Source organism: Crinia signifera, chromosome 6 (assembly GCF_055691185.1).
Source record: "Crinia signifera chromosome 6, ASM5569118v1, whole genome shotgun sequence".
NCBI classification, from domain to species: domain Eukaryota; kingdom Metazoa; phylum Chordata; class Amphibia; order Anura; family Myobatrachidae; genus Crinia; species Crinia signifera.
Window position 1 is genome coordinate 171795473 of NC_139222.1, and position 27538 is coordinate 171823010.

The 27538-nt window shown below is 42.0% G+C and overlaps 1 protein-coding gene across 1 annotated transcript in view; it reads right to left on the reverse strand.

Moving 5' to 3' along the window:
• Nucleotides 1-24067, reverse strand: part of LOC146008637 (cytohesin-1) — a 32032-nt gene extending 7965 nt beyond the window's left edge. Inside the window, exons 1-10 of the mRNA XM_083148135.1 lie at nucleotides 23876-24067; nucleotides 13375-13457; nucleotides 10561-10625; nucleotides 9300-9366; nucleotides 9088-9206; nucleotides 8589-8669; nucleotides 8345-8457; nucleotides 7745-7893; nucleotides 6217-6329; nucleotides 2208-2286 (exon numbers count right to left, since the gene is read on the reverse strand). Coding sequence (XP_083004261.1) covers nucleotides 2208-2286; nucleotides 6217-6329; nucleotides 7745-7893; nucleotides 8345-8457; nucleotides 8589-8669; nucleotides 9088-9206; nucleotides 9300-9366; nucleotides 10561-10625; nucleotides 13375-13457; nucleotides 23876-23894 — 888 coding nt within the window. The 5' untranslated portion in view covers nucleotides 23895-24067. The remainder of the gene's footprint in view (nucleotides 1-2207; nucleotides 2287-6216; nucleotides 6330-7744; nucleotides 7894-8344; nucleotides 8458-8588; nucleotides 8670-9087; nucleotides 9207-9299; nucleotides 9367-10560; nucleotides 10626-13374; nucleotides 13458-23875) is intronic.
• Nucleotides 24068-27538: the final 3471 nt, after the last annotated feature.

Sequence of the window (27538 nt, forward strand, 5' to 3'; positions counted from 1 at the left end):
TGCTTAGGCACAGGTGATTTAAGGCCTATATACACGTTGACATTTAGCGAGGTGTGCTAAGCGATTTAGGGTAGGCGATTTTCCTTGAACTTCCCGGTGTCTAGATTGCCCATACACACATAGCGATCTATGCCAAGCCTTTAGTGATAAGCAAAAAAAAAAAAAAAACCCTGCTGAGTGACCTAACTACATTGTGTCTTCATGTGAATTCCTGCTGCACCCTTATGGTGATTAGTATTTGTTGTCACAGTCATGTCATGTGTCTCACTGCAATTGCAAAATCAACAACCTTTGTGCTGAGATTTCCAAACCACACACGCACACTTGCGCAAATTGCTGTTACTAAAGGCTAACTGGTAGGGATGGGGAACCTTCGGCCCTCCAGCTGTTGAACTACACATCCCAGCATGCCCTGCTACAATTTTGATATTTGGCCATGCTAAAACGGTTGCAGGGCATGCTGGAATGTGTAGTTCAACAACAGCTGGAGGGCCGAAGGTTCCCCATCCCTGAAAAAATCTCTCTCTCTCTCTCAAATATTTAAATGTAAACTTAAGTACAGGCACTGGTTTGCATAATTAAATATCTGTACAAATAAACCTAATAAATAAACAATAGTGAAATGCCATTACATTCGTGACATGGATGGTTTAGTGGTTAGCACTGAGGTCTGGGGTTTGATTCCCACCAACAACCTATCTGTGTGGAGCTTGTATTTGTTATTCAGGGTTCCAAGCCCAATTAAAAAAAAACTAAAAAAACAAACATACAAAAACAACACAACAACTACTGTATGTGTGTGTGTGTGTGTGTGTGTGTGTGTGTACCTGTGGTATAGACAATAGATCGTAAACTTCCCTGGTGTGGGCAAAGACATGAATGGGATGCAGTCAGCGTTTTGACATTCCAAATGTGGACACTAGAATACTGAAAAGGACATGCCGGCACTGACAACATGTCAACATTGTGAAATTCGAATTAAGGTGCTATTAGGGATAGGCTGAAATAGAAGTGTCATAATGACATCATGAATGTTGACGTCAAACCACACCCAGAGGAATAAATAAATATTCTTTGTAAAATGCTGCTGAAGCTGTGTGCACAATATAAATAATAGTTCATACATAATAATTACAATGGGTAAATGAAGATATAACGTAATGGGGGAACGTCTGTCTCCTCTGCTGCTTGAGAAGGTGGCTGCTATGAGCAGAACCCCACATCCCCAATCAAAATGATTTTTTATTTTTATTTACTTTTTATTATTTTTCAAAATAAAAACACAAAACAAAACACTACAAAATTTGTGTTTGAAGATGTAAATTACATTTTTCCCAAAAAAATAATAGTAGCTTATTAATCATTTATACCCAAAGAAGAACAAAGCAAAAGGGATTACGGTACTTATATGTTAGTTGGGCGCCCACTATAGTTAGTACGCTCATACCCCCACTTTCCATGTCGGCATGGAGTTGATTTGATATAGTTGGCGAGCCACCGAGCCCCGCGAGGGGACGCGTAAAACTAAGCAAATAGCTTAGTGGGCGCCCAACTAACATAGAAGTACCGGGATTATTTATCATAAACTCCAAACTTATCCATTCACATTTAGTGTGATCTTTGATTTATTTACTTATAGATTAGGGGGCGGGCGGCATTACATCTTCAAGCAACGATGCGACTTTCGCAGCGTTGTGTGTGGATTAGAATAAGGTCCTATGTGTATTATTTAATTTGTATGTTTAGTGGTCCCCAGTCTGATTTCAGTAGTGTACCTGGAATGCTAGGCAATAAAAAAAATTCACTGGAATTAACAAACTCTGAATAAACTTGCCGAGACCTGTACTTTATCTGCTAAAATTCTGTCCAGTTCACGTAACTGCCTACAGCGTATTTCCCAGTGCATGTAGTGAGCTGAAGGAGTCGGGATTCCAACGTGAGACAGAAAGATTTACAGCAGTGCTCAAACAAAGAATTCTACATCCACCAAGATTGCATTTTTAAGGTTACCCTGGGATATGTACAACAATTCAGATGCAGTTCTCCTTCACTGCAAAACCAATGTTGTTTAAATTTGGTCTCTTATTATGTCAAGGAAATAGATACCTACCTTTTGTAACACTATTCACTGTAATAATTACTATAGCTATTGCATAAATAGTGCAGATACATGTACTGTATATAGAGTCGGAAACAGGTCCTCTCACCGTTGTGTACTCAAAATAGTACAGACAATTGTCGGTCAGAATGAACCACCGTCTTTTCCACGTCTTAACACGACCTCCTAAAAAGTTAAGAGGAGTAAACGGAGCAACTTTAGGGAGAGAAAACAGCACTCCGAGAAAGCATACTTACAAAAAGCAGCTTGGCATATGAGAGGTAGGATTTTCCTGATTAGCCACAAAGCAACACAAGCAGAAGCTGGCAGCACCTAAGCAATCCCAGAAGAATGTTCTCCAGAGACAGAGAGAGAAAAGGCATTCAGGATAGTAGCTACAATTTACAGTTAGTATTGAAAAGAGAAAGCAGAAGCTGAGTGCAGGCAAAAAGTGAAAGGTAGCGACTCGCGGGTCATATTGTCAATCTCTTAGGGAGGATTCAGTATTAAATCCCGGTGGTCGGGATCCCGGCGTTCAGAATCCCGATCGCCGAAATCCCGACAAGGGGGGACGTGGATTGCCCCCCCCTTGCGGGCACACTAATTTATTCTCCCTCCGGGGGTGTCGTGGACACCCCCGGAGGGAGAAAGTGTCGGTATTTCGGCGATCGGGATTCCAGCGTCGGGATTCTGAACGCCGGGATCCCGACCACAGGGATTTACACTGCATCCCCTTGGGGAGTATGTGTGGTCTAAGGAAACAGAATGATCCACAGAAATATGCTACTAGTGAATGTCCAGGATACCATGACCTACACTTGACCAATATACAATTTACCATAAAAATAGAAAAGGTTTTAAAGGAAGGTTAGTATTTTGCAAATTCCTTTCGGTATAGAACCTTTGACGCAAAAAAATGAAAAATGACCTATATATTGGGGAATCACTGAAAAAGTTTTACAGGGATTACCTTTTTCTCTATATGGTCCCACAAATACTCATTACTCACCTTTTAAAAATATTTAAACAAAAGTGACCAATGCAATGATAACATTCTCATGGTCCCCTCATTCATGATTATTGTACTACTAATGTTTAAGGAAGGGGATTGCCTTTGAATTGATGTTTTTCATCTTTTTGACCATATACTTTTCCAACTGCGTTCATAATCCCAGAAAAATTGCTACAGTTCCAAAACCGTGAATTTGGCTGTCCCACAATGTGTGTGCAAGAAATACAGCAAGTGTACATTACTGCAAGCCTCTAATGACCCGTAAGCAATTATTTTTTCTATGTATTACTATAGAAACATATGTACATCCGATGGGGATATCACATTGGTCCTCAATTAGAGGATATTGTAAAATATATCACTTAGAAAGGGCCTTCAATATCCTCAATATTGTTTTTATCGACCCCTCTGCAAGGATTGCCTAGTGTGTATAGGCCTTTACAAATCTCACAATTCTTTGAAATGCTCACCATTAGATATCCTGTGTGGCTGTGTGAAAAATTTAATCAGTAATAGACCGTGAGTAATTCGGGGACAAAAAGCATATATTTTGTTTGTAATATTACTGTTTAAAGCCAAATACATGATTCGATCAGTAACAGGCTGCTGCTTACACCTTAAGTCGTTATTCTTTATGTCCCAGAGCTGTCTCCTGCATTAACCCTTGGCATCAATATATCATGAACATTTTGACCTACTTATTATCGTATCTTCTTGCTGCATATCCCCTTGGCTAAGACTTTTCTGCTCCTCTAATTGACCCAGTTTGCCAACTACCGTAATTTATCATGCTCGGAATCAACTCAACAGGTTGCAACATGCGTAATGACGTAGACCCCTCTCTGCAGGTGTCCATGGTAAACACTCACAGCATGTTAGACTCCACCCCTTTTGGTTGGCTGTGCCAATCACAGGGGAACTGTGAGAATTTGAAGATATTCATGTTTATAAATGTGGTAAGATAGATTCTAATTATTTTAGTTGCTTATGTCATGACAATTGGATATCTTTGTGGAGTTTACTTAATATAATGTGAAATTGAGTTCCGTGTGAATAAATATTTAGTGATTTGTTACCAGCCCATCATAATTACAGAACAGCATAACAGTAATGTGTGAGCAGTTGTGCTCGCCTAAATAGCCACCTATTGAGTTCACTGACTAGAGCCAGGTAGTGGCCGCTGGTGTGCAATATACTTGAATTTTACACATAGTGGGGAGGAGCAGCATTAGCCTTTTAGTATATAAGAGGTTTTTGTATATATAAAAAAAAAGTTTTTTTATCCCCCTTTCTGGAATATGTAAACACAGGTATTATATGAGGTATATATTAGCCCCTGTAAGGTGCAGGAAAGGCTGAGAAGAAGAGAAGCAGCACATACATGTCACCACCGGCAAGAATCCAGCACAGAAAAATCAGCTTTAAGCTTGCGTCCAGCACCTGCATACAATGAAAAAAAAAAACATGTACATACCTCCTGGTGGGGCAAAAAAGAACAGCCAAAGTGGAGAAAACATACAAGTAAAGAAGAAAAGTATTCAATTAAAATCTGCATGTGCAATCATAAACAGTGCTAACAATAAACACCTATTGAGAGTCATAGATTATCTAGTCCGTGCTGATCAGGCACGCTATGACGGCGAGCAGTACCTATTGCTCAACGTCATAGCCTGCCCTCAGTATTCAAATTACCCCCTACACTCGCCGTTACCACCTCGCTATTTCTAAAAAGCAAGATGGAAACCGCGAGCGGGCTCGCTGCATTAGCCGTGAACCTCGCCATTCAGGGGAATCCTCGCTGATTCCCCCGGAACATAGAATATGGGGAGCAGTCGGCGAGGGGGTTAAACGGTGAGGATGGCTTGAAAACAAGCCATTCTCGCAATAAAAACTCCCTTGCCGGCCACATTGAATACACCCCTTTGTGGTAACTAATACCCCTTTCAGACCGCAAATGCTAAGTCGCACACGGGATTGGGACATGGGTCAATTTGCCAGGTCGCTGTCATCTTTTGGGGGCAAGGCCTCATCAGGGTGTGGCGGTGGAGGCAGCACTTGGTGCTGATACTGTCTCCAAGTGCTGCCTCCTCCATAGTGTGAACAGAACTCGGGTTGTTTAACTTGGGGGAACCTGTTCACACTGCAGAGCAACCCGGGTCACAGCCGTGTTTAACCCTGGTCGTGATCAGAGTTGAAATGCCCAATTACTTGACTCGGGAAACATGGCTGTGGTGCTTTCAAACCACAGATCAACCTGGGTTAACACGGCAATAACCAGCGTTGATAGCACGGTCTGAAAGAGGTATAATGGTGGTGCTATGAAGGGGGTTGGTATAAGATAACACTAACTCTTGCATAGATTTATATATTTCATGTGCTGAGTATAAAGTATCCTGTAAAAATAACAAACTAAGCAAAATTGAAAGTAACAATATACTAATTATTCCGCACAAATACTACTTCCTCTCTAGCATAGGTATAAGGACACGAAGAACAGGCACTAGCCTATACTTTGACAAGTCAAGACACGACAGAGACAAGGACATAAAAACAGTGATATCAGCAGCATTTTAACAACAGGCTGGTGGAACATCTGTAGGAAGGCACTTTCTGTATAGAGTACTGGACGTACAGTATGTTACTCTGTTAATTAGGGAAACCTGTCTTCTGAGTTGGGCGGATTCTGGAGCCTCAAGCAAAAAGCAATTACCTTCTGTTCATAACAACAAGGAGTAAAGCAGTATTATCTACAGTATAGCCTTGTAGTTTGACCAGATCCAAAAGCATAATCTCCTCTCCCTTTCTCCTATTAGACATTAGGGGGGGCAAAATTTCCAATGGAATATTATAAGAATATTATAAGCAAATTAAAAGTAGGGGTTAGCGGGTTCGGTTTTACTCAGATCTCAATGTGGTATCTTATTGGCTATCCAGAACATGTGACAGCCGATAGACAATCAGAAAAAGCAATAATTTAGTGAAAAGAATCAAGTTAGTCGGAGTAGAACCGAACCCACTCACCCCTAATTAAAAACAAAATAACTAATACGTTTCCACTCTTATCCCATGGCACATGTGAGACACTCCATTCAACCAAAGCAACTCACCCTGCTTCAGTAGCCAGCCTTCCCGATCTGGGTTGAAGAAGGTGTGCGTTAGATCATTTCCATCATCCTCCGGAATCTTAAAGGGCTCATTCTTTATACTGTCATATAGATTCTAGTAGGATAGAAAACAATCTTTGTCAATATTAAAGCTTAAAAGAAGGTCCCCAAGACTGGATTTAGCAGTCTACAGAAGTGTATTGTTTGTTTGTTACCTGTCCTAACATCAGAATAAACTGAATTAACAGTAATCCTGGCCAATTTGGTGCCTTGAAACTTCTCTACACTATCTCTCTTGAAGGTTTGTCACATCTCCCCCTACCTAGGGCTGAACGGTTGCAAAGAGAGACAACTCTGAAATAATGCCAGTAAACTAAATTCTCATGATTGTGCTACCTAACACTATTGCCTCACTTTAGCTCAATAAGGGACCACTTGAGGTCAGTTTCAGAAGATGCTCAAATGCCTCTGTCTGAACAATAAAAGGACTAATGTATCTTCCCGCAGTCCTGTCCCATCTCGCCGCTCTGCAAACTTATACACAGTGGCACCCCACCACGGCTTTCTAGTCGCTCACTGCAGCTCCCACTGCGCATGCATCTTGGAGATGGGACAGACCTTAGTGGATTGATATATAGATAATTCTATGGTCCTTATCTGTCCTCTAGTCTAGGGTCACCAAGTTTGAGGTGTATCCTGATGGCTGTAACAGTTAAGCAAAAATTATATTCTCTCTTTTAAAAAGGTACCTATACACTAGGGCGACTCATGCAATTTGGTCACTTTTCATCCGATTTCAGTGATAAATCAGATGAAAAGTGACTAAATTGCATGGGTTTGACATCAGGTCCAATGGGATGTGTAGTTCCAGGAGGATCGCATCAGTACCTGATGATCGCATGGGCAGCACTACAGATAAGTCACCTTGCCAAGCCACCCAGCAAGCTTGGCTGGGGATCGCATACCATACATCATATGCAAAAAGCCTGCATACGGTCTATTGTATGAGTCACGGCTGCATGGGAGCTTCAAGGGGGACCGCAGGCGACTTTTCCCCTGGCAGAAGTTTCCCTATTGTATGGGCACCTTTACAGTTCAGCTGAATGGGAAAGGGCAAAGGAAAAAAAGCCAGCAGAAGAAAGTATATCTGGCGCTAGATTGCAGCCACATGGAAACCTGACACATTCGGCTGATTGGAAAAGTGCAATTAAGGATCAATTTGCATATTAGAAAATTGTAATTAATTATATTTTCAAATCTTTCCCGTAATTTCAATATTTAATGTGTATAATCATCGAATACGTAGTATAGACAATTTAATAAAAGAGGTGATGTTGCTCATAGCATCCTATGTTTCTATAATTTCTCTACTGCATCCTAGAAAATGATAGAGTCTGATTGGTTGCTACGGGCAACATCATCCATTTTCAGAACCTTAAGTAAATTTACCTCTAAGTGTCATACTTAAAAGCTGATAAGTAACAATAATTTTTCTTTCCACTATACAGAAACCCCAACAGGTGCACTTACTCTCAGAAGGTCCTCGGGTAGATCACCTCCATCGTTGATGCCGCGGTTCATAGATATAAATCTATCTAAATTTGGTTTATCTTTGACATTGGGATTGTGCAAACTCGTGTTCAGCATGATAATAGCAAAAGACAGTACATAGCATGTGTCTGTGGGTAAAGGAGATCAGAGGTTGGTAGGTAGGAAGAGCAAACAGATGACACAGACATTAGAACAAGGTTAAAACAATGATCAGTATGCAGAGAATTTACACACATGTAGGAAAAGCAAATATGCAAAGGACACTATACCACATATATACATAGGGAGTCCATTCACCCTTTCAGTGGGGTGTGTCCTGGCCAATAGGAGACTGGGGGGGGGGGGGGGGGATGCAGGCTTAACAATAATGGTTTATTCTGATTCGCGGGCGCTGCCGATCCCTGGGGGAGTTAAGCGTAGACATACCAGAAATCTTCTGGGGTACCAGTGCTGTCAGTACAGCAGGCCTCAGAAGACTTCCAGGCATACCACTGAAGGGGTTAATGTACTAATTGTGAAGCAGATGTCTGTAAGCAAGAGGAATTCAGTAAGCAAGGAGACGTAGAACATTCTACAAACCTGTGGACTGAAAGACTCCGGGGTTACACTGACAGTAGCGCTGAGCAAATGCTTCCATCATGCGATCAATCTTCTGGGCCTCTCCTGGCAAGCGAAAACTCCACAAGAATTGTCTGAGAGAGACAAATAATACACGCATATACTATAGGATCAGGGAGCGGGTCTAACAGCCCATCCACTGTTTTGTTAAAATGATTCATCCTTTTAAAGTACAGAAATCACATGCACCGTAGCGCCTACTCACCGAAGTGCTTGCACCAAGTTAAGGTCCATGAATTCATGAAGCTCTACAAATGCATGAAGTGTACGGATGTTGAAGTCATCTCTACAGAAAATACATAATAAATCATGTGTAATCAACAAAAATCAACATTCTCTATATATTAATTTAACCTGGGACATAAAGACTACCTTAATTACACTTGTACGGTTTTAAATTAGTTGCCATGGTCCAAGAGATACTCTATAATGTAAAGGTGCAACTGGTGTCCTGATGCACAGTGATTACCAGGAACTCCTGAGTACCCCGTACTGCAAAAGAAGATCTTGGCTATGTATTGCTGTGTGCACATCCCTACCTATTCCCTTGGCAGCCCTTTAAACTTTTTTCTTTGGAAGTAACTATCTGGAAATTGGCTAACTCTAATCGCTGCAGGAAACAGATAAGGTTTATCATTATTCTTCAACCAGCAGGACTAGAAGACATGCGTGCTATTTTAGCCTAAAGATATCTATCCTCTTACCGTTCTCCCAAGTAGTCCCCAATGGCGGTTTTGTTCAGACCTTCCCCTTTGTACAAGAACTGAGCAATGCTCTCACAAGTATTTGTCAGGAGCTCATTTGCAATCAGGAACTGGATGCCCTACAAAACAAAGATTTTACCTGCATGGTTAACAGGAGTTTATTGAACAGATGCCCAGTAGCTTGATGACATACAATTCTACAGAGTACATGCCTTCTTTGGGTCCATGTTGAATTTCTTTCTTCCCATTGCAACTTGTTTATTCTTTTGTACGTTTTTCCTGTTGATCAATATGTAATTAGAGCGGCATGATTTGGCAATACAGGATACAAGCTTGATTTATGAAACTCACTTGAAACCAGAAAAAAGCAAAAGCTCTTGTAAAGGTAAAATGTAACCGTTATTTTAGCCATTAGAATTCCTTTTCAGTCTAGGTACAGTGTTTACAGCAGTGAAGCAGATTAACATAATAGTTGTGTAATGGTAGGAAATGTTTTATCAAAATATTGCTAGTGTAGTATTCTTATTTATCCATGAAATAGAGATTCATAAATAATAACACAGTAATGTTCGATTATATCGGGATGACAGTAGTCACTGCTTTTGTTTTATAGTTTTCCTGGATTCTGACAGCTAGTATAATAATGGTTTACTTAGTAAGCAAAGGTATTGGAACTGCCTATACGTAGTCCTCCCAATATCAGTTGCTATGTGTGATAATGGGCCTAATTCAGACCTGATTGCAGGACAAATTTGTTCTCAAAATGGGCAGAACCATGTGCACTGCAGGTGGGGCAGATATAACATGTGCAAATAGAATTAGAATTGGGTGAGTTATTTTGTTTCTGTGCAGGGTAAATACTGGCTGCTTTATTTTTACACTGTAATACAGATTTCAGTTTCAACGCACCCCACCCAAATGTAACTCTCTCTGCATCTATCCCACCTACTGTGCACATGGTTTTGTCCATTTCTAGAACACATTTGCCCAGTTATCAGATCTGAATTAGGCCCCATATCAGATGGTAAGTGCATCCAATTACAACTAAGATGCACAATTTAGCTAAAAAACCGCTACACTGCTTGATGCAGTTCACTTGGGCCTGTAATCTCTCACAGCATCGACAATGGATCTAAATTGATTTTGTTTTTTAACGCAGCTCGGCTGAATGCCCCCTTGCCGCCGAATCCCCTCAGTACCATTCGATATGATGTGTACGAGAACACATCCCCTCACATGCAGCCGAAGGGGAGAGAAATCATTCGATGGTCACTGACCATCAAATCATTATTTTCCCTTTCGGAAATAAGATTCCGTCTAAACTCACATTTATTTCTGTCAGTGTCCGCCATAGAGGGGTGACATCAGCTGCCCACCCCCAGCAGGCATCAACCCGCCTGTGTTCCCAGGGGGAACGCCCACGTTTTAATGGGGACTCCCATAAAATGCTGGAAACATTTGTGCACCTCTCACCTCTCCTCCTGTGATCCCAAATTTTCAATTTCATTTGTAACTTCTGCTATTTCTTCCTTAAGTCGCTGAAATGAAATAACACAATAGCAGAAAATGATGAAAGAAGGAAATGACTGTGACGATTGCTCTGACATTCTCATCCTTATTGCTATTAGCAGAACCTTTTTCTATAACATACACCCAACTCTGTGGCAGCTTTATTGGCTTTGGGGCTCTGTTATCAGTAAATTCTGGCAGTCGCTCATCTTAATGAGACCAAGAGGTAGCCATGATGGTGTGGTATAGCTCACAATGTCTAGTCAGACAGTCAATAGGTCGACACCAAAAGTTAGACATGCATTAGTTAGACACTGACAAAATTAACGATACAAGTAATATGTCAACATGGAAAAATCAATATGTGTACATGGACACCATACAGGTGTACCGCGTCCCTCATTGCGCTCGCCATGCTTAGGGCACAGTGCCACATAGCGCTAGGCACACTATTCTATTTTTCCTCTATTCCCACTAGGATAGTAAAGTATGAACAATTTGGTTCAAAAAAAATAGTAGGTTGTCAGGATATTGAGCGTGTTGGCATGTCTAACTAATTCATGTCTAACTCTTGCCAATGTCTAACAAATGCATGTCTAAATTTTGTCAATGACTAACTACTGCATGTCTAACTTTTGGTGTCAACCTATTGACTTTCTGACTAGGCATATATTCAATTGATGTCGAAAATGCAGTTTACGACTAGAATAGGTCGGAAAGGGGTTCCGACCTATTCAATGCTAAATGGGTTTTGTTCGATAGGTCGGAGTATTCCGACCTGCCAGAAACCGGCCAAAGCCGAAAAAAGTTTTGGCCATGTTTCCGGCAATCTCAATGAAAAGATGTCGGATTGAGACAGGGAGGATGGCACCGGGTGAGCTTATAAGGCGCCGTTCTCCCCTCCGCTGCCTCCCGCACCCTCCTGTCGCTTCCCTCAACTGTCCTGCCGCCGGCGCCGGGTGAGAGCATCTCACCGGCCCCGTCCCAGCTCCCGTTGCTTCCTGGACGGCTCCTACCGCCTCCCTCACCTGCACAGGTCGGGTGAGCATTAATCAGCGGCCAAATCCGACAACCAGATGATTTTTCCCTAGACTGCATTGCCAGATGTTAGTGAGCCCTCAGAGACACAGCCACACCTAAAAACCTATCATTCCAAAATAAGTTGGGCTTTTCTAACATTTACATTTCTGATAAAATCCACTTGTTTTCTGCAAATACAACAACACAACATTTTGTAAAGGGAACAACAGGACTTTTTGTGCAGGGAAATGAAGTGGCAAATATTTAAAGCTGTAATATGCTGATTTACTGGAACAAAATGCTGTACACGTACAGATTCACTGACAGGTCATTAACTTATTACAGGTTGTATGTAGCTGAATGAGAAGGCTTATGAAGTTTCCACTGTAACAAAATGGTCAGAGATGCTGTAATGTAACAAGGCAGGCTCATACACTGTACTGACGGTCTGCTTTTGCACTAAAAGCTGTAGCTGAATTATGTCCTTGAGCTGTAGTTGCTAAAGAGATTGATCTCATTGCTAGGCAACAAGTAATATATTATTGTTGACTTTAAAAAAAAAACTAATACCCAAAAAGAAAATGCTCTTCAGTTCTAATTAAACCTGACTTTTCCTGGCTCTCTCATGTAAATATGTAAGTAACAGTAAGCACTGTGGGGGTTATTCTGGTTGATGCTGGCGGACCGCCGTACGTACGGTCCATACGAACAAATTCCGCATTCTTTCGGGCGAGCGTGATTCCGCCCACAACACATCCACACACGGACGGAGTCCGCACCCGACAATGGGGAGTGGCGTGCATATGAGCGTACGCGCCCGTGCACGGACGGTTCACAGCCCCAACGATCGGCGACAGAACGCAGCTCTGATCAGAGGCGGTGGCATACGCCCGAGCACAGGAGCATACGCGTCACTTGTCTGGACTAGCAATTGGTCTGCTAATGTGAAAATTGGTATAATCCAACTTCAAAGGGAAATAGAGCTGTGTAAATAAATTTTTTGAATTGTATGTTTGTGTTGCAGTGAAAAAGTTGACAAATGTCGACTCCTATGAATTTTGTATCCTGCTTTCTAAAGATGGAAAACACACTTGCAATAAGGGTGTAGATGGTTACAAAATAACTAACTGGACATATTGAAACATGTGTATTTGGATTAATAATACATAAAAATAAACCAACCTTTAAATGGTGAGAAGTGTAGAAAGAGAAGCTTTCAATGTATTTCAGGGCTGTGTCTGGCTATCAGGTACTGAAATGAGGCATTTCACTTAATAGCCTGCAGCATTGCTTAATATTGCAGTCAGGTGTATGCAATTTACTTGTAATTGGCGTTAATTAGCAGACCAGGGCGTCCACACTCAGGTGGAAACGCTAAGAGTGGTATAGAGCACTCTTTGGCGTCTGACTGTTTTTGACCCAAAATGCACGGTGCGCTCGCCGAGCGAGGTGGTAGTCCCTCCATGCAGTTTGAGTGCACACCCCCGTGTACGCCCAGTTTTCTGGCCTCTCCCCTAAAACGCCCACTGTCATTGTGCGATTGCGGATAGGATTTTTTGCACGGGACAGTCCGTTCGTTAGCGGTGTGCTGACGCCGCATATGCGCATAGCGAATGGTACGCATGCGCAGTAGAAAAAAACGCGGTCCACCCGCACCAACCAGAATACCCCCTGTGTCCTTTGAGTGAAAACACTGAAAATGAGTAGACAGCAGTAACTGAACTCTGTTCTCTGGACAACAACACAGAGGACATTCACCTGAATATCTTCCAGCAGCTTCTGCTTCCGACGCTGGATGTTCTCCAGTTCCTCTCGCTCCTGCAGCGTCAGGTCACTGGGCACTAAGGAAAAGTGAGCGGTTTATTCACACACACAATTATCCAATGATATGCAGCTTATAAAACGCTATGTTATAACAAAATACAAATAACTATTTTCCCCTGATTATAAATGCAATATTATTAAAATCCTGTTTTACTGATTACTAATCAGGGGCTCACGTACAGTCTGGCTCATATGCAGAACATCAAATCTTGGCGGGTCTGCTGTGACATCCACTCACTTTAGTGATCTTGTCTGTGTCATCATCCCATAATGTGTCTTGTGTGTTACTCCCACGCAAGAAGCAGAGATGATCTCATCCAGCCATAGCTGGCACTACAGGCACATTTATAACAGCAGCGTCTTTGGCATAAACAAGTTCTGTTAGTGTTTTGTTTCCCTTTGAACCATATGTACCAACTGTCATACAGTGTTTTATAATATTACCTGACAAACAGGCCGATATCGTAAGAACGTGCAAGAACATAGTTGTAATATTTAGAGTGCAGTCACTGGATCGTCACCAGACATATAAATAAACAAGTACTCCTCTGGTTAAGCCAGTAGGCAGGTGCTGGGGAAACATGCTTCAGGTTCCTAAAGGTTGTTGTCCAACTAGACATAGCTGCAAATGTGTGCCTGCAACTAACGTAATGGGGCCTACACATATAGCATGTTTTAGCCATTTTCTAAGCGATCCGAGTAGAAATCTTAGAAAATGAACCTACATCGCTGTGTGTGCGATCGGCCCTGCACAGCGGCCCCACACAGCGTTGACTCTGGTAGAATGAAGAATGAGCAGGGACCATAAATCTCATCATCTGCAGTGTTCTCTCACAGCTCGCTCAGCACACAGCACTACACATAGCTGTGTGTGTGTGTGCTGAGCGGTGCTGTGTGCTGGAAGATCTGTGTGATCAGATCGCTCAGCACACTCACTATGTGTGTAGGCCCCATAACGGTTTCAAACAATTGTGTTCAGTTTCTTCCCCAAAAAGGACTTTTCTAACTATATAGTTCCTGATTGTGGTTTCTGCAAACATATATAAAGGGTAAAAACTGTTTGCACACATATATTATGGTCACATATTTTTCTCATGTTTACATTCTCTGTTGCTCCAAAATCTAATCATGCAATCTGTGCTGGAGCTTGTGTAAAAACCATCACTATCACTCATACCTCTTTTATTCTGCTTTCACATTGCAGAAATGGGTAATGACACGGTATTCTTAAAAGGGACTTTAATACGGGTCTGAGCCTTGAGACCTTTCACATTGCAGGTGAAAACCGTTTTAAAAATCATTTAATAACATTCAAACATTCAACCCGTTTAACCCCCAAGGGACACGTTTCAAGCCATTGAAATAGAGCTGTTCAAACTGCCAAAAAAGGCTTTTTAACCGTGTTGAAATACCGGTTAACTTTAACCGGTAAATCAACTCTGGCACTTTCACATTGCAGCCTTAAACGTTTTAAAATGGGAAAAAAAACGGCAATATACCGTTTTAAAAGTGCGATGTGAAAGGGGTATTTAGAGACAGGGATACAAGTGTTTCTGTTCCACTGCAGCCTCAAAAAAATAAATATCAAAATACCCTTACTGATACCACTTTCACACTTCCTAAACGTTTAAAAAAAACTGTATTTTTAAACGGTATTTAAAATGGGTCTGAGCCTTCACATTGCAGTAGATTACCGTTTTAAATACCATTCACATCAGTCGACCCATTTAATACCCTGAACACATTTCAAGGCAGAATGCAGGGGACTGCCTATCAAAGGTCTGTAATCTGTTGTTTTTACTAAATACTGTTTCAGAGCCATTCCCACTGCATAAAAAACGGCTCTGAAACGTGTAGGACTCTGCTTTTTAAACATTTTGAAATACCGGTTATCTTTAACCGGTAAATGAACTCTGGTGCTTTCCCACTGCAGCCTTAAACGTTTTAAAATGGAGAAAAAAACGGCAATATAAAAAGTGCGGTGTGAAAGGGGTATGACACTGTTGGAGACTTTGTTTGTATCCTACATCATTCTGGTGCCTGCCCTGCACTTGTGCTGCCTTGGCAGATGTAAATAAGGAATTATTGTATGTAACTCATGTGCTGAAGTGACTTTATGCATCTTTATTGCTGCTTTCAGACCGCAAATCTGGCTTTGACAAGGTATTTTAAAAAGTTTTCTACAAACGGGTCTGCCAGCTAATACCCCTTTCACACATGTCTTTAAACGATATTTCAATGCAGTTTTTGTTCCTTCACAACACTGAACCCGTTTTAAACCATAGAAAACAGTAGATAAAAAAACAAACAAAAAAAACACAGGTCTGAAATGGGTAGGAACCTGCTTTAGTACCGTTTAGAAATACCAGTTCAATAGAACCGGTAAATTCACTCTGCACCTTTCAGACTGAACAAATTACCGGTTTAAAACTGTAAAAAAAACGGGTAAAAAGTGAAAGGGGCATATGTGAGATTTTGGCAGGATCTCTTTGTGTGAAATGGGCATATTGGGCAAGAAATGGACAGTAGTGCGCCCACACAAGACTTTCCTGTGGGTCTGTAGCTTGAGTTCTGTGACAGAGAAGTTGACGCCATGTTTTTTATAAAGCAGAAACACGTCCCAAAACAGTCATAACGCATATACGTTCTTTTGCCACCACAAAATCGCACCATGCGTATGCACCTTAGGTGAGTTTATAGTGATCTTCTGCAGACTAAAATACTAGGGATAATGGTTAAAAGTGTTTCTAATCCTATTTAGGCAACGAGTATCCTCACATCCCTACAGGAAAATGTAAGGTATTAGTGAATGGTACAGTCCATATGGCAAATATGTTTTACAGAGTAACAAAACCATGTAGTAAACATAACCTTCACATCTATGATAATAGGAGGTCTGAGTGGCATTAAGCATTTGTACGGAAATGAAACCAAAATGAGGAAGTCAGAACTAGAAACAGTATATGCAACCATCAGCGTTACTGGCACCCAGTGTGATGACGCATGCTTATTGGGAAATGAAGAATTTAGAAATAAAGTGGAGATTACATATTGTACAAGATGTAGTAATGTGCATTACCACCGCCTGAATTTTTTTAGGTTTAAGCTAACACCCATTCTACACATCTGTATATGTATTGCTGAAACAAGTTACATATTCACTGGGAGTGTCCAACATGTTTGCACCCTGCATAACAGAGATAAAGATGATTGCACTGTGGTTCTGTTTACAACCCCCATACTAATAAATATACACAAATACAGATACACATGCATATAACAAAAAGTTAACAATTTACAATGGATAAAAATAAAACTTATTAAGTGCTAATACACAAAAAAAATGTAAATTATGTATCTTAAAATTCAACCAAGTTTATACATGTGTTGTTTGTTTCCCCTTCTTCCCAGATAAATAAGAGGTTATCCCGTCCCTGGGTCAACTTTAAGATCTCTCCAACAGAAAAAATTAAAAGCCTATAAGCATAACTGGATAGTTTAAAATATTGACTTTTATGATGTCATATATCCAGTCATGTGACTACATATATCTAATTATATGACAACATTTCTAGAAAATAAATGAAGAGTCACACATTACCCATCCAGTCACATCTAACACATGCATTTACAAATAATCATATTGACCAACACCATCAGTTTGTCAAAAAGTCGGCTTGCGCAGTTACATTTATAGGAGGAATTATAGCCAGTTGATCAATCATCTTAACTATGCCTCTCCATATGGACTGTAATTAGTTGGACATTTTCACACAATACCACTACAGAAGTCTATAAAAAGGCAAGGTGCATATAAAAACAGAAAAAATATTATTTCTAGCTCACTATCCATTTTTATATGTACAAAACAACATTCCGGAAAAACAAACAACGTATCATTTTCAAACAAGTTTCAACCCTGTTGTTTTTTTTTTTTGTTTTTTTTTAAACAACAAAAAATATACACGTATGGGCAAATGTTTCCAACTGTTTTTACACCAATAAATGTGTACACCCCTTTCCTGAAAGAAGCCTTTCTGTCTTTTATATGGTGCAAACTATGGATTCATATTGCATTTGAGAGACTGGGTTCCCAAAAATAAAGAAACCTTGATGCGCCTGTACCAGCAATTCCGACTTGTGAGTACGGTACGCATCCGGTGACTTAAATCCACTCGTGGTGAAATCCCCTAGTGTTGCAAAAGATACCTTTATGAGCACATAATTTCAATCTTGAGCGTGAGTACGGGTACGCTATTGAAGAACCCTCTCCCGTGTGTTGTGATAAAGATTATCGCCCAATTATTAAGGTTCTAACCTTTATTACCATTTCTTTCCATTTTTTCGTCGGATGGGTTAACACCTCTTCATCGCACCTGGTCCCTTTCTGTACGAATTGCATCCACGTGGGGTTGAGTGGTGACCCCTTCTTTCGGACCGGCAGAAGAAGAGTGACTGCGCCTTGGGACTGATTACTTTTTGTTTGTTTGCATAAATGTTTCCAATGTAACAACTGAGCATTGCACTGCAGCTGTTTCATTTTGAACGCAATTATTAACAATTTTCTCATGAAGCAACTTTCTAGGATATTTATGCTTCTCACTATTGAACACTTTTTAGTACATATCATGTTGATATAAAATAAAGATTGTATTATTAAAGCAGAGTCAGATTGCATGTTACATGTAAGGTGGTATGCAATTACTGCGATAATTTACTGCAGCTAATGGATTTGCTGGGGCTATTGTATTAGCCTTGATAGCTGGAAATTAACTCCTACTGCTGGTGCATATTAATCCTAATTCAGATGTGGTTGATATTCCTGTTAATTTCTTGGAAGCAGCAGTGATAGCGCTGTATGGTAATACAGCAGTAGACTTATATTGGAAGCAGTCTCCTCCTGTTGTAGTAGTGATCCAAACGGCATCTTGGGATGCAGCATTAGATCTCTCTCCTACCACTGTGCCTATGATGCTGTGCAAGCCACCTGTCGCCGAGGCCAGGAAATCTCAGTCAACTGGAATCCCTGACCACTTACTACCCCCTAAATGGCAACAACACTCCTATATTTTCACTGAGGCCGTTGGCACCACCGAAATGGCAGCAGACTGTTAATCACCAACGAAATGCTGCCGTCCTGCTTCTGATGTTGCAGGATGGGTCCGTGCATGCATATTTTCTATAGCAACCCAGTATATGCTAGAACAACATACAACATTACTTCAGATAAATCCTACATTGAGTTGTCAAAATTGACTGCGGACAGTACATAGAAACAAATGGTCGACTGACATATGTGGTCCTAGATTTATTAAAGACAAAAAATTGGCACAACAGAAAAAGGTCAGACTTGTATTAAAAATAGTCATTAAATGGGGCATACTATATCGCAAATGGCCCCAGCTCATTGGCAGTATTAGAAGTTGGTTAAACTAAAAATATAGTGATTATGTTTTTATATATAGAGAGCTGCACCTTTGTAAAATGACCACATGAACCATCGGGTTTGCGTGTGAGTGTGCATGTGTCAGAATCTGGCTGGGATACTCGCCAGGGCCTCCCAAGTCATTGATCTGTACCGCACCTCAGGTATATACTCAGAAAGCAGTAATATCTCTGCACACGGACATACTCTTGATAATCTTCCTCCTGGGGAAGTATAGTACCGATAATTCCTCTATAGAAGACAGACCCACAAAACTGTCAAATTCTAGAATATCTTCATTATTTTCTACCCAATTTTCCAAATATAGACCTTTCTAGACATAAGAATTCTAGCTAAGTTTTATAGCCCTGGGACTCTTACCTGATCAATGAAAAGATTGGATTGCTCTTCTGTGGCCACAAGGCATCTCTCAGTCAGTACATAATGAAGACAAGGTGCCAGAAGCACTGAATGCCGATCTGCTTCATCAGAATACATATATGAAACCCTTATTTGCTGTCACACAATGATCTAATGATCATAACGTTAGATCATGGCTACATTCATATACTACTTTCAGTATTTTGATTACACCATAAAGATGGCGTAATATAGCAGCATATCAATACTTTTCAAAACAATACTGCAAAAAGGCATTGACACGTGTGAGCCCAGCAATAATATGCTGTAGCATTCAGTGTATGCAGTTTATCATGGAACATTTATTTTTTTATGTTAATACAGTAGTTGCAAAGACAGTTATTTATTGCTAATAAACTCCATAGAGCGGTCATGTTTGCACATGTAATATAAGTATAAGTGTTATATGACTGCTGATGCAGCACTGTTAGGCTATAAACATAGGCATGATGCAGGTTGGCTCGTTAGACAGTGTACATTCACTGCCAAGCGAGCTCATAAACGCTGCCCAATGCCTGGCCGTATGCCCCCTGCTGAGTCCCTTCGGTACCATTCGTGGGGATTTGTATGCAAACACATCCCCTGATATGCAGCCAAAGGAGAGAGATATAATTTGATGGTCACTGACCACTAAATGATTTCCCTCCCCTTCGGTAATAACAGTCAGTCTATACTGTTTCGTAGACAAAATGGGGTGTACTGCGCTCACCTTGGAGATGTTTGTGGAGCGCTGCTCAGCCACAGGGGTATCCCTAACCCCTGTGTGTTGGGTAATATACAGAGCAATGGGTGGGCTTGACACTCACAGGAGCAGCGCTCAAGCCCACCCATTGCTCAGTCTATACTGTTTCACCTACATTTATTTTTTTGCAGGCTGTAAAATTAGGTTGCACATAAAAAATAAAAAACAAATCTCACAAAAACACACAGGTTCAATGAAACCTGTGTGTTTCTCACAGGTGCCAGCCCATTTTGCACAAAAACAGTAAGCTTTCAGTGATTTTGTTTCACCCGCCTCAGAATGAACTCCCGCTGTGCGCCATTTACCTGAGGAGGCACCTGTGTCATTGGGGTCCACCTGTATTGGTTGATGTCCCTGCAGGCATTCCCACGGCTTCCTGTTTGGAGTGTCTCTGACCAGCATTAAGTACAGGCCCCTTCCTCATCTGCCAGTTCTCGGTTTGACTCTGTTGCTATTTACACTGCTGCAGTTGCACATGCAGACCTAAGGGCTTATAAATTCAAACAGGAGAGCCACCTTAAGCTTTTGTCAGTGGCCTCCAAGTCTCTAGTTATGCTGGAACACAAGTGCGTCCTCTATGCCTGCGCATGTGGAATATTGCCATGAAGACTATTCTACCAGAGAAGGCCCTTTCAGGATTCATTCAATTACCTTTATTGGGTATTAATATGAAGAATCCGGGAAAAGCTCCTGGACTTATGGGGGCTATTCTGGTTTGATCGCTCCCCCGAGCGTTCACACAGGGGAACGATGTTTAGCATCTGCGCATGCACATTTATGAGGTGTGAGCAGGAGCGGGAAACCGATTGTTCGATGTCTCGTTCGCACCTAGCAGTGCGGGCGTGGGGCAGAGGCGATAGGCTGCGCCCATGGAAACGCCCGTGCAGGCAGCTGATGTCAGCTGTCCGCCCCCCACACCACCGGCCCACCTCCATGGGAGCGCCTAGTGTTTCATGGACGTTCCCATGAAAACACTGGGCGTTCCCATTGACATCAGCCACTTCCCGCAAAGGGCGCTCATAGATGTGAAACATCAGAGGTGTCTTACATCTGCGAGCGCTGTAGAAATCATCGGATGATTGGCAACCATCTAATGATTTCCTCCCCGCACGCAAGCTGCGAATGGATGTGGGGAAACAGGGCGTGTGAGGGGGGTGGGGGGGGGGGGGGTCATGCGGGGGAGCGTTTGGTGGACCCTGCAGCACTGTCACATGGTGGCCTCCACTTCACACACATGCACCTCCAGGCCTGGTAACTGTCCCAGCTGTGCACATACACAGTCCTACCACTGCTTCCTTCACTCACATTCACATCATTTGACGTTCACTCTATCAGGGTTTTCACCCCTTTCTCTCTGCATGTCGCAGCTATCTATCGCCCAAACATCAATTTCTGGAAGATTTCTCTGCCTGGTTCCCACACTTATCTTCTGACACCTCCACCATCATCATGGGCGATTTCAATATCGCTATTGACAGCCCACTTTCTCCTCCTGCCTCTAAACTCCTCTCTCTAACCTCCTCTCTGCCTCTCCCAATGGGCAGAACCCACCTTATGGAATGCCCTTCCACGCACACTTAAGGTGCGTACACACACGCATTTATTGCTGGCAATATGGTCGCTGAGTGACCATATTGCCAGCGATTGGAGTGCGCGCTCCCGTTGCGTGCTCCCATTTTTGATTGGGTGCGCGCTCCCGTTTTTTAGCCCCCTTATGATCGCTGTTCGCAGGAGTAAGCTGATTCCAGCTGATTCCCTCTGCGGCTCCCCCAGCAGAGGTTTCCTTTCACCGGCGACCATCTCTGGTCGCTGATGAAAAGGAGACACTGAGCAATATATTGCTCAGCAATATATTGGTGACCAATATATCGCCCCCATATGTACACAGCCAAGGGCGTAACTAACATAGGTGCAAGGGCTGCAGCTGCTATGGGGCCCAGAGCTGAAGGGGGCCCATCTTTGCTGTCTAAGTATATGTTTTACATACATTTATCACCATCAGTTGCTAAATAGGGGGCCCTTACAAACTTTTGCTATGGGGCCCACGATTATCTAGGTATGCCTCTGTACACAGCTTAAAACTCTCCTCTAGCCTCCAAAAGTGTTCCCTGAAAACTCACCTCTTCAGGCAAGCTTATCATATTCAGGAGCCCCACACAACCTCCAGTAGCATTCATATCTAATTGCATCCCATCAGGACCATCTAGTAACCTGATGGGAATTCTATCCTTATGTATACCTCCTATTATCCCTATAGTTTGTAAGTTTGTGAGCAGGGCCCTCCTACCTCCATGTGTTTGTATCTACCCAGTTTGTTTAATCACTGTTGTTTCCAATTGTAAAGCGCAACGGAATATGCTGAGCTATATAAGAAACTGTAAATAAATAAATACGTTTAAGAGCCCACTGTTTGAACCCAATAACAGGCTAACTATTGCTTATTTATTTTCTGGTCTGCCAGGTTAAGTGCTGTGGGCTTTGTGGCTAATTGCATAAAACCAGGGATCAATTCACCCACAGTTTATTACCACGGCTAATTGAATTCCCCCCTGTATTATGATAAATTGTGGCCACAAAGCTTTCTGTAATGCTATGATTAATGTCCTTAAAGAATATTAAATACCACAACAGGATAACAATGATAAATAGACCCTTAACGGCTTCCATTAATTATATTGGGATGCCATTTTTTTTGACAATTTGATGTATTAAATACTAGTTTGATCTAATATAACAAGATTTTAGAGATATTAATGTCAGAATAAATAACATACAAAACACTGAGAATTACAGTAACAAACACATACAGTACATAATTGCCTTATTGTGTATTTCAATACAGAAAATATAGAATTACATTAAAAAAACAATTCTATTAATACTGATAACCCTGATTTATACAGTTTAAGATCTAAATTCAGATTGCTATCAACCATGAGACAACCAAATTTCTGCTAATCACATTCAGCTCTATTTACACTGAGTATATGACGAACTTCGAAATCCGGGGTGTAACTGGCATGCCCCCAATAACCGGTTCTGCCTGACAAATGAACCACCCTGGGCTGGGCAAGTGCTCCTAAACCCAAAACTGCCACATGCTATTGTCAGGATCAAAGGATCTATTATACAGACAGTACTTAAAAACCAATAGCATTCGCACCACACAGATTGCAACTAACTGGAGTTAAATCACAAATATTATATATATATATATATATATATATATATATATATATATATATATATATATATATATATATATATATATATATATAAACATAAAAGCCTTAATGATGAAAAGTGTATATTTTATAATGCTGTAAAACACATCATTATACAGTACTGCATATGGGGTATGGGTAAAAACCGGACCAGGACAAAACCCCCGGACCAGACTTCAAACTCTGCATTTTGGAGCTTGTAGCGTCCGGTCCGGGGGATGTCCTGTCCGGGGGTGTCCTGTCTGGGGGTTCTGCCTGTGACACCTGTCACCAGGTAGAGGAGGAGGGGTAGAATAAAGTCTCCCTGTATGGTCCGGGCATGTAGCAAAAACCGGACAGTCCGGACCACAGGGGGAGGCTGTAATCTCCCCTTCCCCATGTCCCTGATGATAGCTATCACAGGGACCCCCGGACAAGACACCCCCCGAACAGGACACCCCCCCGGACCGGACCCTATAAGCTCCGGACTGCAGATTTTGATGTCCTGTCCGGCGGTCCGGAGTCTAGTCCGGTCCGGTTTTTACATAGTCCCCTTCATATGCTGTATATGCTGCTAGCCAAATGCTTTATACAGGTATGAAACTTATACTATACAAGGGGATACACAACCCTTCCTGATCTTACCGTCTGTAATTAGCACCATGCTCCTGGACGGGTGACAGGGGTCCTAGGGGCTGTGGAACCCTCGGTAGTATCTCAGCACCAGAACAAAGTGCCGCCTGAGACTTTCTGTCCTGACAGCTGCCTCAAGTCCCAGGCAGCACAGGGAGTGGGCGGAGGATAGGTGCACACGTCAGCCTGAGGGGGAAGTGTAACACTGTCACACCCTGTCCCTGCTGCCTGACACACTCAGCTCTGATCCATAGCCTTAACCCTCGCACTGCCTACACAGATGTGGGAGGAGGAAGAGTGCACAGTGCAGCACCTGAGATAGAAATGACATCCAATCAGGAGTTGTTTGTTATAATTACAAAATGGGAATTAGAGCATACTTGCCTTCCTGACCCTCTCCATGAGGGAGAAAATGCTCTGTTCCTGGACTTCCCTGGTAATGTAGGATTGCCATCACCTGTGGTGAAACACCTTTCTTATCAATTACCTAGCTCACCACAGGTGATGGCAATCCTACATTACCAGGGAAGTCCAGGAGCAGAGCATTTTCTCCCTCATGGAGAGGGTCAGGTAGGCAAACATGAATTAGAGTGGTAGAGACTAGAACACAGATCATTATACACAGCAGGCAGGCACGACACAGACATCATATACCGCAGGATACTGGCATATTGCAGGGTTCCACACAATTACATTTAGCAATACTAAGGTCATACAGTCAATTCACTTACAATAAATTGACTGCACTGCAGGCACAAGCAATGCGTGTTATCTGTATTGATAATGGGCTGTGAGAGGTTATTATAGGTTTCTTGCAGCTATAGACGTCATACAGTAACTAAGCTGCACCCACACTGTGGTTATAGACATCCTTCCTGTAGTTTTGCAGATGAGAATATAGGATAACTTTGATCATAATGTAATGCACGCATTTATATATGCGCCCAAGTTGCCCTTACACACTGTTTCCATTAAAAAAAAAAACCTACAGGTCTCTTTGTGCAGCTTTAGAATTGGTCCAGCCAAGACCATGACAAGATCTATGAGTGATACGTAGCCACATTTTGAAAGCTGCCCTGTCCCAGTGCTTGTAGAGCAGCACCAGTCCACAACATTTGTTCATTTTATGCCTCATAATAGTGCCCTAGTACATATTAAACACTATAATAGTGCCCTAGTACACATTAAACACCATAATAGTGCCCTAGGAGTGTGGTATGGGGCTCCGACAGTGGGGATCCTGACTGCCAGTGCTCCGATAGGGAGACGAGCGCAAAGAAGCCCCTTGCGGGCCCAGTGATTCGATACGCTCCCCACAGGTTATATTCTCCCTTGTGGGACCTCCACAAGGGAGAATAGCCCCTGTGAGTCCCAATATCGGGATACTGACTGTCGGGATACCCACTGTCGGAGTGTCATCTGGCACCCATGCCTTACACATTAAACACCATAAGAGTGCCCTAGTACACAATAAACACCATAACAGTGCCTAGTACACATTAAACACCATAATAGTGCCCTAGTATACATTATGCACCATATTTAGTGCCCTAGTTTATTTCCTGAACCATAGTGTGCCCAGTTCATATTATGTCACTTGGTAGCTTTGCCTGTAAACATTATGCCACACAGTACTCCACACATTCTGACAGTGTCCCTATTACAGTATATATTATGCCACTTTCAAACTACAGTATAATGCCTTCAGTTCATAGTGTGCCACATCACAGCTCCTTCCATTTCAAATTATGCCACAATACAATGCCCCCAGACCATACTATGCCACACTATAGTGCCTCCATTTTCATATTGTACTACATTACCGTGCCTCAGTTCATGTGATTTTTCTTTATTCAGGCAGTTCCCCACACCACACCCACCGAAGAGTGGTCAGATTTCCAGCATCCCACCCGCTTGTAAGTGAAGTGGGCAGGATGAGAATTTATGGGGCAGTGCTTAATGAGACTGTAAAGATTGGTGACTATGCAGTGGCCTCCAGTTCAGATTATGCCACATTAGGAGTACCCAGAAGATGTTGCCACAGTGCCCCTTTAACATAATAACACACGCTTCTCGCTGAGAATGGAAAGTCACCTCATTTATGCTGGGCAAAAGGTCAGACCCAATTGCTCAACATGCAAAACTGAGAAATAATGCTTAGTGAGCCCCATAGCAATCGCACCCCTTGCACCTATTATAGATACGCCTATGGCTCCAATTCGAAGCTCACCACACAAAAGGTGGCATATGCCAAACCTGAAACTGCAGCACAACTCTGAAAATCCAACTTTTGTGAGTTGTTATCACATTCCCGTATGTACGAGCATGCATAGCAGGGTTCCCTGGCTAAGGGGCAGATTTATTAAGCTTGGAGAAGAGATAAACTGGAGATAAAGCGGAGAAAAGGTAAAAGGAGATAAAGCACCAGCCAATCAGCTGTGTTTGAAAAAGACAGTTGGGAGTTGATTGGCTGGTGCTTTATCTCCTTTTACCTTTTCTCCACTTTATCTCCAGTTTATCTCTTCTCCAAGCTTAATAAATCTGCCCTCAAATCTTAAAGTCTTGTGTTCACAAAGGACAGCTCTTATCGGAAGAGCTACCCTTTGCTATACTAGTCAAAGATGTAAGTTCATATGTGATTAGTATGTAATTTAGGGGTCAGGCCATCCCTAGGTACAATATAATTGGTCGCCCCTCCTTCCCTTCAAACATGACCCCTTCAAAAAGAAAAAAAAGACAATATGGACAGATTTATACTATTCTCTACACAATACATTACAGCTTTCTATTCACCTTTCCAGCCTTGTCATTGTTGTCTTTTATGTTTATTGCATTTGTATTTTATTTAATGGTATCACACTACAGTATATGCCATTTCATCATTTCTTGGGGTTACCATCACCGACTGCTTATCTTCACTGAGTATGGCTGACACCCAAGACCTTACCCAATGTGAGGGACCCCTTATTTGAATTTAAACGTAAGAAGGATGAAGAGGAGCATTTACCACACAAGGAGGGACGTGAAGTATTTATCACATTCTGGGGGTTATTCTAGTTCACTCTTTCTGACAAAATCCTTCTTAGATGGACAAAACCATGTGCACTGCAGGGGGGCAGATGTAAAATGTGCAGAGAATTAGATTTGGTTGGGGTTTTACTTCAAAGTGAGATCTATATTGCAGTGTAAAAATAAAGCAGCCAGTATTTACCCTGCACAGAAACAAAATAACTCACCAAATCTAATTCTATCTGAACATGTTACATCTGCCCCACCTGCAGTGCACATGGTTTTGTCCATCTAAGAAGGATTTAGTCAGAAAGAGTAAACTAGAATAAGGCCCTCTGTACACAATTTGGTTTACTTTTCTTACCATGGAAGTCGGAGAAGAGGATCTTTTCCCATTACACAGGGATGTATTATTCCTACATGTAGCGCCAGTGAAGGGAACATCCAGCCTTTCTTCTTTACAGTAGCCCATTGTAGCCTATGGGTCCCTGGGCTATGGCCATTCTGAGATGGCAGTAGCCCATTGTAGCCTATGGCTGAGCGCATCGCAGGGACGGGTTCCTTTCGGAGCCCTGTCCCTGCGTATGCAGGATGGTACTTTAAAAATCTAAGGGAATCATATCAGTTGATATAATTTCATTATACAAATTTGTCTGGGAGGTTATT